This window comes from Periophthalmus magnuspinnatus, chromosome 17, assembly GCF_009829125.3.
Source record: "Periophthalmus magnuspinnatus isolate fPerMag1 chromosome 17, fPerMag1.2.pri, whole genome shotgun sequence".
NCBI classification, from domain to species: domain Eukaryota; kingdom Metazoa; phylum Chordata; class Actinopteri; order Gobiiformes; family Gobiidae; genus Periophthalmus; species Periophthalmus magnuspinnatus.
The window spans coordinates 23,989,717-24,002,561 of record NC_047142.1 but is presented as its reverse complement, the minus strand read 5'-3'; the positions used below and the strand labels follow the sequence as shown (position 1 = coordinate 24,002,561).

Genomic DNA, 12,845 nt, shown 5'->3' with positions numbered 1-12,845 from the left:
GTCTGTCTGCCTTTCCCTGGAAAGTAACATGCAACATGAATATGCAAATATTACACTGGGTTACAAAAAAAACATTTTTGAAAGTTGTCTGTGTTTTTTCTACTGAATTGGGACCATTTAGCACCGCTGAATCCAAAAATGATATCCATTTTTCTCAGTCAGGTCAGGTTTTTATGCTAATTTGATTTTGAAAAATCCGATCTTCTGACTAAATTGATTACAATTTTGTGACGTTATCAATGTATTTTCTTTAATATTTCTCATCCAAAAAATGTTTTAATAGATAAAAAATAGTTTTCTAACAGAAAGTATTAATTAAATGTTACGTTATGTTAATTGATAAAGGTAAGTACATGTAAATTGGAATGTTACATTATCATTGTTCAAAATTCAGGACATGAACTTCTGTTTCTATGAACCCCTTGAATGCTCAGCAGCAGGGATGTCTCTCTTCAGAGTCCAACAGTAATCAGCCATCATGACTGCATCCCAGCGTCCCTGATACCTGGTCTCCATCTCTTTTATGTCCTGATGGAATCTCTCCACCTGCTCATCACTCAGTGATCCCAGATTCTCAGGAAACCTGAACATTTAGCTCCTTTTAGGAAAAAGGATGTGGAGCATCATCATTAAAACCACACTGGAGGAATCTTTGTCACTGATGTCAGGAACTTCTACAAAGACAGGTACTGGAATTTCATCACAGTGAGCTACAGGACGACGTGCTGATTCACTGTCAGGATACTTGAGGCTGCTTCGGTGCTTTCTGTTGATCCCAGTCACATCAATAGCCCAGAAGTAGCTATTGATGTCGGCTCCCTCCAAACCATGGGGATTCCAAACTTCAGACAACTCTTCTTGCCTTTAGTCCACTGACGCAGATACTCGGTGCATGACTTGCATGCCATGTGTGGCGCCCAAGCTTCATCTTGGTCACCAAGTTTAATACCAAAATAAGCATGGTAAGCACGCTTTATGAAACTTGTGACTTGATTCCTGTTAGGAACATTGGTGTATTCACCGCAGATGTAGCAGAATATGTCAGGCTTATTTTTGCAAGATCTTCGAGTCGAAGCAATTTCATTCACTTGTAATATAAAAAAAAACAAACAATTAGTCATAAGTTGGCACATGCAAAATCTTCAGAATTTGTTTATAGTGAGAAATATAACAGAATTTTGCATCATATGACATGAAAATACTCATACATGTAAACAAAATCCTCCAAAAACAAATATGTAGCTTAGTTCAGAACGTTGACCTGATTGAGCAAAACCAATGTGATTTTTGGATTCAGCACATCAAAATTATCCTAAATCAGCTAAAAAATCTTAGACAATAAATTTAGTGTTGACCAGTGTTATGTCTCTCCGGGCTGCACCGGTCTGTTTTTCGGCCTCGAGTCTACTCCGGCAGCCTTATCTCTGTAAAGGAGTGTCTACACAACCCCAACAGTTTCCCATAATTCATATCACACAATGTTGCATTTAAAGAGAAACTGTTATAATGAGTGAATAGTTAGTGCTTGTTAAACAACCTTCAAAAGGATACAGCATTCAAAGAATATATGAATTCAGTATAAAAATGGTGCTTACATGACAATATTCAAAGGATATATGAATTATTATGTTTTGAAATGATATATGAATTATATAATGCATCTAAGCTTTATTCAAACTAACATGCATTCAATATTTTGATATATGTATATGTGATGAGCATAGCCTTCAGCAATAATTAAAAAAAAATCACAAATCTTAATTACTTTATAGATTTACAGACACTTCATGAAATATATTACATTATACATGGCCATGATTTAGGTAATAGTTTACCAACAATCCCCAAGCTGTTTTTTATTTGTGATGCTTATGAAATGACAAGACTCATATAACTAAATGATGGTTACCAGTTCATGAGTCCATTTACAGTAAATGCAGCACAGCCCTGAAATGTTCCCAACAGTTAGATAAAGCTGATGTTGTCATAGCTGCATTATCATAGTGGCGTCTACAGTCCGTGCACAAAGTAGGTTTTCAGGTTCCAGTCAAGGAGGATTTCCCCTTTTCATTCCTGTGTATTTTCTGTGAGATGTATGCTTGTGAGTACCTTGTGAGTTTCAGACGCCAGTGAGGATTACAAAAGGCCCAATAAAAGGGGAAAATGAATTAAAAAAAACAAAGACAACATTGCTGAATGAAGAATAATTCTCAATAATGGGGAAAAAGATAAAAGAAACATTTGTCCTTCAAATTGCAGTTACTATAGATAGCCTATCTGTAATTTGTCAAGTAGTTAGCACTCTTCTAAAAGAGCCAGTCTAAAGTTTGTCTCTATGATGTTTGTTTGTTTTTTTTTCCTCTGGCATTTTAATGTTTCTCTCAAAACAGATTAGTAGAAGGACATTCCAGTAGCCCATAATATTAAAATTCACCTCGTTTAAGAAAAGCAACTGCATTAGCCTCACTGTAAATGAATAAGACACAACTTCTATATATGGTCAAGGCTTGCTTTGGTATTTATTACCTTTGCACTCAATAAAATGACATTTCAGTTATTTTACAGCGCGCTTGTCTCACTGGTCCAAACCGGCTTTTGTAAGACCACGCCCACCAGGAAGTGTCGATATAAACAGCAACACTTTCGGTTTGTGCCTGTGACAATCGCCCAATAGCAAACAGCAAGATCGAAATTACAACCTTTATATTACAACCAACGCCTTTTACTTAACGTTAAATGGTATGTTTCTTTTTTTATGTATAAACCTGGCTATAAACGTAGAAGGTGGAAGTGCCTAGCATAACTCATTTTAATGTTTTTTTTATTATTATTATTTTTTTTCTACACGTTGTTATAGACTAGTAAGCTAATAGTTGGTAAATTCCTGAATTCGCTTTTGGGATATTTTTTGGTACATTTTAGGACTTGTAGGTCTTTCAATTTAGTTGAGTGAACTGGCTACCGCAAAAGAAACTTTCCTCAAATGAAACTTTCCTCGTTAAGTTACTAAAAGAAACAATAAGTAAGCCATTCTCGGGCCTAAAGCTATATTCGTTGGTGTATTAAGCACTTTTTTGAATGATTGGATATTAATGTACAGTAGAATTCACCAGTAATTTGTCGAGATTGACAGGCTCTACCTTTCTTTCGCTAAAAAAAAGTATCCTATAGGCTATAAAACTAATTTAAACTGTATTTTTTCTATTCAGTGAGTGTCAAGCTTTTTCCTCTGTATTGAAATCAAGTTTGAAATTTTAGCATTGTGGAAACATTCTGTCATTAAAAACTGCTTCATTGTACATATGAATCATTTTAAAATTATTTGAAACCTTATTTTCTCTGTAATTGAGTTGGCTATTCCTGGTCATGCACTACAGAATTACACAAGTTAATTAATGCTGTGTTTTCTCTGTGAAATAAAGCACATGAGACTATCATGGCAAAACTGGATGAGAAAGAGAGGCTGCAGCTGGAGCAGTTTTTGACCTGTCCCGTATGCCATGACATCTTTAATGAGCCTCGGCAGCTGCCTTGTGGACACAGCCTGTGCCTCGAATGTGTGAAGAAGATGATCGCCCACACCTCAGACATCCCGTTTCGCTGTCCAGACTGCAGGGCTGACTTTGGACCGGTCATAGAGGTCCAAAACAACTACATCTTGTCTGGTATTGCAGAAGAGTACAAGAGCAAGAATAATGTAAGTAGAATCCATGCTCTATATTGGCATAACTTTTACAAATCAATACAAAATTTCAAAAAGCTTCAATTTCTTATGCAAACGTATTAGATGAAATTTGGCACTCTTAATTTTAAGTAATTAAGTTATTTTTTTGCAATAAAATTTTATTGTAAAAGATGAAGTTTGAATCCGTCAACTGGACAAATCGTTGTAAGAGTGAAGATGTTTTGCTGCTTCACTCTTAAAAAGATTTGTCCAGTTGACAGATTTAAACTTCATGTTTTGCTATGGATCAGACCTGGACAACAGAGGGATTACAGACATCTCATTTTATTGTTTTAAAATGCCACAAATATATGTTGTGGTTTTATCACTACACCACAAACTGTTATTCCTGAATACTCACATGAATATAAAATGCAAAATTATAATATAATATCATATTATACAATATGATATAATATTATATTATAATATATTGTCAGCTGACTGCTTTTTACTAATAATTAGTAATGCTATTATATTATATATTGTCAGCTGACTGCTTTTTACTAATAATTAGTAATGTTATTCACTAAGTGTTCATGTTGTTTACAACCAATGTTTCCTTCTATAAACAGGAGGCAGAAGAGAAGAATGTGTACTGTGACTGTTGCTCTGATCACACCACTCTGGCTTTTAAAACATGTCTGAAGTGCGAGGTGTCCATGTGCCAAATGCATGTCAGATCACATCAGGAGCTGCCGATTTACACGGGACATCCTTTGGTCCAGCCCCTTAGTGACCTGCAGGAACGGAAATGTCCCCAACACGACGACCAAGTGCTCCGATACTACTGTCGCATCACCAGAAAGTACATATGCAACCTGTGCTCCCTCAGAACCAAGCAAAAGGACCTCGCTACTCAGACCTGCAATGTCATGAAGAAGCAACTCACTGTAAGTATTACATTGTGGTAATACTTACAGTGAGTTGTGTAAGTATTGCCACAATGTAGTCCAGGTACTCCAGTTTTCTCAATCAACTTAAAACGTGGACTACAGACTAGTCACTCATCTTCCAGTTAGGTATTCCTGACTGAATCTAGCTCAAGATCTAAACATGGGTCATCCCCAGATGCTTCTCCTGACTAAGTTGATTTGTTTTTCTTTCTTTCTTTCTTTCTTTCTTTCTTTCTTTCTTTATTCATTCTTTATTTGTCAGGGACCATGTACAAATTCATTAATCTAACAAAAGTAGAGATGATTTGTACTAGATTTAGCTACTGCTACTTTCCATCTGCAGGCCCTGGGCAGGTGAACACACATTAAAATACATATTTCATTACAATTACATTATAAGACAAACAGTTCATCATTGACATTAGCAGTAAATTACAAAAAATACAATAAATTTCCCCATGTCCAAGACGGTATGTTTTCTACAGTCCATACCAATTTTAAAAAATCAGTTATGTGCAGGTTTTTATAGTGAGACAGAGCGATACAAATTAACTCGACTGCTGTGGACACGTTTGATCTAAATTGATCTAAATCTAAAATGTAGTTTTTCAGATGTCTAGTAAAATTCTTCCATTATCTGATGGTTTGAAATGCAAAGGCCGAGGATCTTTTTGAAACTATGCAATTTCGGTTCACAGAAGACCGAGTGGATCGGGTAGTTTGTTCGGAAGAAAATTTAATACATTTTTTAAAGGAGGTGGAGCTGCATTATTAAAAATTTTGAGTACATTTCTTGCACAGTTGCTACACAGTTGTGACTGGTAAATATTTGGACTATTGAGTTTACTAAAATAAAATCATTGCCATAAGGGGGTGACAGTAGCTCAGTTGGTAGAGTGTTTGTTCACTGATCCGAAGGTTGGAGGTTCGGTTGAGCGGTCAGATCCACAGGTTGGCGGTGCGATTCTAGCTCACACAGATGAATGTTGTTGTGTCCTTGGGCAAGACACTTAACCCACCTCGCCCTCAGAGTCATAGAAAAATTTGACCATTTACCATAAGGATTTCCTAATATCAGCCAGCCCTGGGTTTTTTTAAAATAAAATTATGAGTATTTTCCATGAAGCATGTGTCAACTGGATTTTCTTGTTCCATAGTGAAAGTGAAAATGTTTTAGTGCTATTGCTAATTATTTTAACATGTTTTTAATTTTTAGGAATACATGGATGAACAACTTAAAGTACTTCAGGAAAAGCTGTCGCAGTCTACAACTTCTGTTAATCGTCTGCAAGAAGAAATCCATCAGGAAGTGAGTTTTATTGTACAATTCATGCACATGAGTTAATATGTTATAAAATAAATGAGTATAAAATTTAATGAGTGACTAAAACATATGGGGGTTAGGTAGGTTTACACTTGATTCAACGTATTCCACCCCACCTACTTTTGCTTCTGACTGCTGCCTACTGATGTGCACTTCCTGTTAATTTTAACATTTAAACTAGAGAAGTCATGTCACTAAAATATTATATACTGTAGTTGATTTGATTGAATAGGTTGATTTGTGTAAAATGTTCAATGCTCATGTGCACCAACGAGTCAACAGTGCACCCTTTCTCTGAGTGACTTGAAAATGACTGGCAGCCCTTTGCAAAATATACACATTAATAAGGGTTAACTTCAATTAACAATCATCTCTTAAATGTGTCTTTTGATGGTGGCAAATAGCAGTATGTAATTTGTTGTTTTATTATCCTATTTTTAAACAGAGAAAGAGAATGAACTCCCTTGATTCCTGCTTTAACAGTGTCACTGTTGTCCTACTGTGTTTGTGGTTCATAGTTCTCTATTATAGTAAGTATAAAACTAACATCATCAAATTGCTTTAAAAACTGATTTTTATTGTTTCAATTATTTCCAAACAGCTTACAACTACTCTTCAGAAAATCAGAATCTAACAAACAAGTTGGAAAGTCAGGAAAAGCATGTGCAAAGAATGTACTCCACAATAGCAGGTGATGATCTTTCAGTTTTTATTTTTTTATAATTACACCTAAATGGAGTAATTGGTAAAGTTTTGTTTTTTCCTGCTTAGAGCTGAAGCTGGATCAGGACTATTCGTGCAGATGGCAAACTCCTGTACAGAGTCATGATGAAGGTAATAACGTTAAACAACAAATAACAATACATGGGGAATTAAAGTAACAACACCAAATGCACTTCATACCATCAGTTCAACTTTGATGATTACTACTGACTTATAACTGTAGAGCTGAGGATTCATTTCTGATTCATGTTCTCTTTTCATCATGGGTTACTACAGTGAATTAGCCCTTTTGTTATTTACTTCAGTACGTATGCCAGATGCCTTTCCACCATCATCCACATGTACAAGTGTAGAAGGAAATATCCATGGACACTACACATTTGCTTATTTGCTCATCTGTCTCTCACCCAGAGCTTGATGATGCTGACCAATAGGAGGTTTAGGCAGGGCAAAGTGTCAGTGTTTTAGCAAAGCGCTGCATTAAACAAAGAAGCACTTATACAATAAAATATTGTAAAAACCTCAGATATTGTCATAAATATTGTGTAAGACCTCAGACACTACTTATCCTTAGTAGAAAGTAACTTAATTGAAGTAAAATGTCTATGAAGCAAAATGTGCCACCTTCTATATCAATTAATTCTCCAGCCTGTTTTTGGACCATAGTCTTTTCTGTTTATGGAAAACATTGCATCTATTCTTTCAGAAAACTTGATGCTGGACCTGGACAGTGTGAGTCCTTACCTTAAGGTGTCTGAGGACTTACAGACGGTGCAGCGAGTAAAGAACAAGATAGAGTACCCCAACAACAGATACCGCTTCACTGAGGTCCCCCAAGTGCTCTCCTCCCAATGCTTCACCTCTGGGACACACATTTGGGAAGTGGAGGCCAACGGCTACTGGGAAATTGCTGTGACTTTCAAAAGCATCCAGCGCAAAATCAAAGAAACAAGTTCATTTGGGGGCAATGCAAAGTCGTGGAGCCTCTTGCACAATGATGAAGGCAAACTGTATGTTCTACACAACAAGGAGAAGACGGCTCTGGCTGAAAGTCTAAAGACAAACCGCATAGCAGTGACTGTGAACTTTGTCAAAGGTGCTATCGCGTTCAGCACTACAGGAGGCAAAGGGACAAAGCTTCACGAATTCAAGGTCCAGCTGACAGAGTCGGTGTGCCTCGGGATCGGACTGTATCGAGCAGATCTCTCCAGCTCAGCCTCCATCTTGAAGGCGTTTAGAGTCAAAGAAACCCCAGTCTCATGATGTACTAGGGTTTTTGAATATGGCGGTGCAATTAATAGAATTTTACAGGTTTTTATTTTTATGATTTGTGTGTGTGTGTGTGTGCTAAATGGCACTGGAGAGGAAAGCCTTAATTTGTTGTTAAAGTAGAGATTTTTTTTATATAGAATCGCTTTCTCTATGAACATTGTAATTGTAAGTTGTATTTATTTATTATTTATATCACCCTGGCCTGTTTATTTTTTAGCTTTAGGACAAAAGTCTGAACACATTTGACTCAACACCTTGAACAAAGCAAGTTGCAGAGGAGCCAATGTACTGCAACTGCAGGCATTTTAGTCCTGAGTAAATACCAAGTTATATTTGTAAAATCTGACATTATATGACATTACATTTGAATTACCATCACACAAGCTAAAATAACAAACACAGACATTAACATATAAAACATTGAATTATATCAGATTTTTCAATAAGGCTCATTTCAGATCCACATCAACTGTTTTAACCAGGTCCAAGTTTAAAGCATAAATTAATGACTTAACCCAAAAGAAGCCCGAGTGCTACTGTTAGAGAAGCACTGAGTTCCTAATGCAACTTAAGGTGAGTAACCACATAGTAATTGACTGGTAGTGATGTGAAGACCATTTTAGTACAATCTATTGTGCATATGTGTACTTCCCAATCTACTTAAGATGAAATAAAGCCATAAATAAAAAGTCTAACAATGACTGCAAGCTGCAAGTTTGTTCTCATTTATTTAGAAAACAAGAAAATTAAGCACTTCGGTGGTCATTGAATCCAACACAATGTTGTATAAAAATGTTTGACTTTGTACAAAATGTATTTTGCGTTACAAACTTTTTGAAATAACGAAACAAAGACCAACTACAACATAAATGTGAACAGTATAAACACCTTTTTTTAAATTACTGTTTAAATTCACAGATAGAAAAATACTGTAAGTCAAATACAATTTTGGTAAAATGTCTGCTGTCTAGACACATCTGCTGTAATCTCTAGCTGCCTAAAGCCTTTTGATAATCTAATACCACTGTGGACCAGCACTTGATGAAGGTATGGTGTAATACACAACTGAACGAAAGAACTATGACCCTCTTGTTAGACTTTAACTATGGGTGACAAACAAACACTGGCGGTGAGTCCGGGTGGGAGCAGAGTTCATTTCACTGCAGCGACAGACTGACTTCTGATAGAGCACCACGCCTGAAAAACATCCCTAAAAACACAAACACAAGTTTGTGGTTAATTGCATAGTTTGTGCTGCTTGTTAACTTCAAACAGAACTTTAGAGAACTGGCTTCTGGATGTGGTTTATACAAATAAGTGTTTTTTATGTCCTGTAACTGACAGAGACACTTACCATAAATGTATACAATTACATAATTGAACAATAGGTTAACTGGTGTTTACAGTAGTGATGGGGGGAAGTAAAGCATCATGAACCATTGAGGCCTCACAGCCAGTCACAGTACAAGTCTCAGTACAAGTACCAGAATAAATACTGCCATCTAGATGTTGTTTTTTTTTTTTAATATAACATTTATTTTTACTAATTTTTGCAAGTATATTTATAAAATATTTTATGTTCATACACACAGTATTTCTTAATTTTTCTGCATTCACATAAACCAAAGCCTCAGTCATGTGACACAATATTGATTTTAAGGCTTAATTTTGCCCATCAATGTTTATTAGTGGTTTATAATTTCAGAGAATTTATTTCTGTAAGAAATATGTATTCTATACTGTACTTGATTTTCAAATCTTAAATGGTAAACATGATCATTTATATTTTCTCTTTCTTTTTGTGGTGGTATTTCTGGTTAAGCAGGAATCACTTTCATTTAAATTGAGAATTTGAGATAAGCTTGTCTGATAAAATATTATTGGCTGTTAAAATCGACACACACCATAATGCAAAAATATATTATATTAATATTTGAGTACACCTCCCATCCTCTGTGGTCTCTTACCTGCAGTGAGTGGCCACACATTCATTGCTGCAGTATTCTTTGTCCCAGTCCTCACTGTCCACAGCAGGGTTGTTACAGCCAGCTCTGAGGCATACCATCTTTGAGCTGACAATGGGTGCACTCACCTCCATCACATCCTGCCAATAAAAAAAACACACAATGAATACATATTTTAATTGGGTTTTACTTAGTGATTAATGAACCAGTCAGATATAACATTATGCCACTGCCACCATTGATTAACTGCCATTGGCACAAATACTGGGTAGGATTATTAGTAGTATTGTCACGATATTAAAATAAAAAAGGCTTGATACTCGATACCAATTTGATACTTTAAGTGTGTCTACCTTTGATACTAGTTTTACTCTCAATAATTATCTGGGTACTCATTTTTTGACAACCCTGATTGAGTATTGGTCAGCAAGAAACGACAATATTTTACTAAATTAAAGAACTTGTGTACCTCCTCCAAAGGCTCCACTTCTGTAACATCGTCATCTTCAGGGTTTCCTTGCTCATCTGTGGTGCTCACCAACTCTACAGTATCTGACTGCACTGAAGCGGGCACTATTTTGATCTGGAGAGGAGGCGGCGGGGCAGCAGAGATGGACACACCTTGAGTTGTGGAGGGCTTGGCCTGTAGTCGCGGAGGGGCAGGGGCCATCTGCTGAAGTCGCGGAGGTGGAGGAGCATTTTGCATCTGCTGCAGAGGAGGTGGCCCGCGAGCAGCACCAGAGACCAGGAGTGTGGTGGGCTGCAAAGCGCGGACCCCACCTGGCAACACTGTGACCACCTGCCGTCCCGCCTGCAGCATGTGCTTGGGGATAATGATCTTGGTTATGGTTGGAGACTGGGCTGTAGCTGTGGGTTTAGACCCTGTATTTAATATAATGTTGGGGGCATTTTCTTCAGTGGAGGAGAGGGCTGTAGGACTGGGGCTGCCTGCTCCCTGAAGTGATGTTGACTCAGACTCCATCTCTTCAGAGGCAGACTAAATAAACATATTTGTGAGTGAGTGCAAACAGAAGGTATTTTAAAAAACAAAACAATGTGACATGCCATACCTGTGAGAGCTGGTTTGCCTTGTATGCTGCTAGGGCTTTCAGATACCCTTTTTTGGCTATCTCTGTCTTTTTCTTGTAAACCTAGGACAAAAACAACATAACTGCATAGATTTTTCACCTAAGAAATATTAGTGATGTTTTCAGTTACAACACAGTGCCACCAATAATAGATTTTGCATTACTGAAATTAAAGTGAAGTTCATGTATAAAAAATATGTGTGATGTTGTCCTACCTGTTTCTGCTCCTCGGCCAGACTATCCCACATTGAAGCAACTATTTTGGACACCTCTCCAAAAGACGCGTTTGGATTTTGGCCCTTAATGGCTGCCTGTGTGTCTCTGAAGAACAAAGCATACGCCGACACTGGCTTCTGCGGCTCGTTCGGGTCCTTTTTCCTCCTGCCTTTTTTTGCAGCTGTCGGTGAAGCTAGTGTGGCAGGTTTCCCTCCACCTCTCTGGGCTGTGGAGACTGCCGAGTTGCCCTGGGACAACGTGTGTGAAATGGAGGTGATGGAGACAGGAGAATCTACAAGAACACTCCTCTGAAATAAAGATCTATTGAGTCAGCTTAAGTCTTTATTTATTACCATCAGTCAGCAGTGTATGATCTAACCTTGAAGTCATCCATGTCTTCATCTTGTAGGGAGCCTGCGGGTGATGGTGTGGTAGGCATCATTTCTGACCTCTCCCCCATGTCTCCAAGGCCCAGGGTCAGCTCTGATGGGTTAATAGTATTGAGTTGACCACTTCCTAAAAGACCTGGGTCCATGTCTCCAAGCTGAACATCAATTGTCATTGGAGAGGAACTGCTGAAATGGGAGGTTGTAGTTCCCATTTCCTACAATAAGACACACAGTGATTATAAAGATTTATAATTAATAACACTACAGGTGCAGACAAATATTTACCAAAGCTGAAGAGCTGAGAAGAACGCTTCCCTCAGCATGTGACTCTGCTCGGAGGCTGTGTTGGGCCATACCTTGGGACCCAGAGTTAAAAAAGGTAGAAGCAAATGAGGGGTCGTTGGCCTCCACTACCATGTTGCTTACAAGATTCCGAGACCCGGGTGTCTCAAAGTGGGACACAGCATCACTGATGTTGAGGGCTGAATCCGGATCAAGAGAGATGGGAGGGATCTCAAAAACCTCATCCCCCAGGCTGGGTGTATGAAAAGTATGCTACAGAAGGAAACAGAATACATACTGGATATAACAAAACACAGCACAAAACAATCATGACGATATAATGTGTCATGCATTTGCACACTCACTTCTGCAGACAGAAAGGGATGACCACCTCCATCTATTGTGAGATAATTGTCTCCGCTCCCCGAAAACTGAAAACATTTAGCTCATATTACTGGATGGAACAAATCGCAAAGTTTCTAAGGCCTTCGTAGTGGGTGGGAATGGCTTTACCTTATTTTCCTCAGGGTAACCACTAAAAGCTTGTGTGTTTAAAAACTCAGAATCCACGTTTTGGGTGTCCGAAAGTTCAGAGTAAAAATTAAGATCCATTGTTGAAAAATCGAGCGCAAATATGTCGAGACAGTCCTAATATTCAAAGCGAAATCTACCTAATAATGTAGGCTTTTTATTTTCTTTTTAGTTAACTAAGTTTATCCCACTTACTGTTAGCATAGCTATTAGCTTAGCAAACGAGTGGGTTCATATTGTCAAAATTTCCGATCAAATCAATGATGTTTATTGCAATCTAGCGCTATATTGTATGTATACTCAGGTCAGTGCAAGTCTGGAGGTTTATATGGAGTAATTATAGCTTAAAAAGTCAAATGAGCACGCATCCCCAGAGAAGTGTTTCGTCCTCCATGGCATTGATTGAATGCACGTGTAGTTTCACCGCCAGCCCACG

The 12,845-nt window shown here is 37.6% G+C and overlaps 2 protein-coding genes across 2 annotated transcripts; one reads left to right on the top strand and one right to left on the bottom strand.

Moving 5' to 3' along the window:
- The first annotated feature begins 2,605 nt into the window (after window positions 1-2,605).
- LOC117384902 (E3 ubiquitin/ISG15 ligase TRIM25-like) lies at window positions 2,606-8,651 on the top strand. The gene is made up of 8 exons (XM_033982074.2): window positions 2,606-2,739; window positions 3,423-3,697; window positions 4,300-4,617; window positions 5,837-5,929; window positions 6,390-6,474; window positions 6,546-6,635; window positions 6,716-6,778; window positions 7,374-8,651. Exons 2-8 carry the CDS (start codon window positions 3,437-3,439, stop codon window positions 7,928-7,930), a joined length of 1,467 nt encoding a protein of 488 aa, XP_033837965.1. The 5' UTR covers window positions 2,606-2,739; window positions 3,423-3,436; the 3' UTR covers window positions 7,931-8,651.
- On the bottom strand, window positions 8,643-12,834 carry tox4a (TOX high mobility group box family member 4 a). The gene is made up of 9 exons (XM_033982073.2): window positions 12,392-12,834; window positions 12,244-12,309; window positions 11,882-12,151; window positions 11,587-11,811; window positions 11,207-11,515; window positions 10,974-11,054; window positions 10,373-10,900; window positions 9,907-10,043; window positions 8,643-9,149 (listed from the first exon to the last, which is right to left on the bottom strand). The coding sequence occupies exons 1-9, from the start codon at window positions 12,488-12,490 to the stop codon at window positions 9,092-9,094; spliced, it is 1,773 nt and encodes a 590-aa protein (XP_033837964.1). The 5' UTR covers window positions 12,491-12,834; the 3' UTR covers window positions 8,643-9,091.
- Window positions 12,835-12,845: the final 11 nt, after the last annotated feature.

Excerpts from the sequence above, each read along its gene's own strand:
- tox4a (XM_033982073.2), bottom strand. The coding sequence starts at position 12,490 with ATGGATCTTAATTTTTACTCTGAACTTTCGGACACCCAAAACGTGGAT. Across the intron at positions 11,055-11,206 it reads TGGCCGAGGAGCAGAAACAG|GTTTACAAGAAAAAGACAGA; the intron begins GTAGGACAACAT and ends TTTTTGTCCTAG. Across the intron at positions 9,150-9,906 it reads TGTGTGGCCACTCACTGCAG|GGATGTTTTTCAGGCGTGGT; the intron begins GTAAGAGACCAC and ends TTGTGTTTTTAG.
- LOC117384902 (XM_033982074.2), top strand. The coding sequence starts at position 3,437 with ATGGCAAAACTGGATGAGAAAGAGAGGCTGCAGCTGGAGCAGTTTTTG. Across the intron at positions 3,698-4,299 it reads AGTACAAGAGCAAGAATAAT|GAGGCAGAAGAGAAGAATGT; the intron begins GTAAGTAGAATC and ends TTCTATAAACAG. Across the intron at positions 4,618-5,836 it reads TCATGAAGAAGCAACTCACT|GAATACATGGATGAACAACT; the intron begins GTAAGTATTACA and ends TTTAATTTTTAG.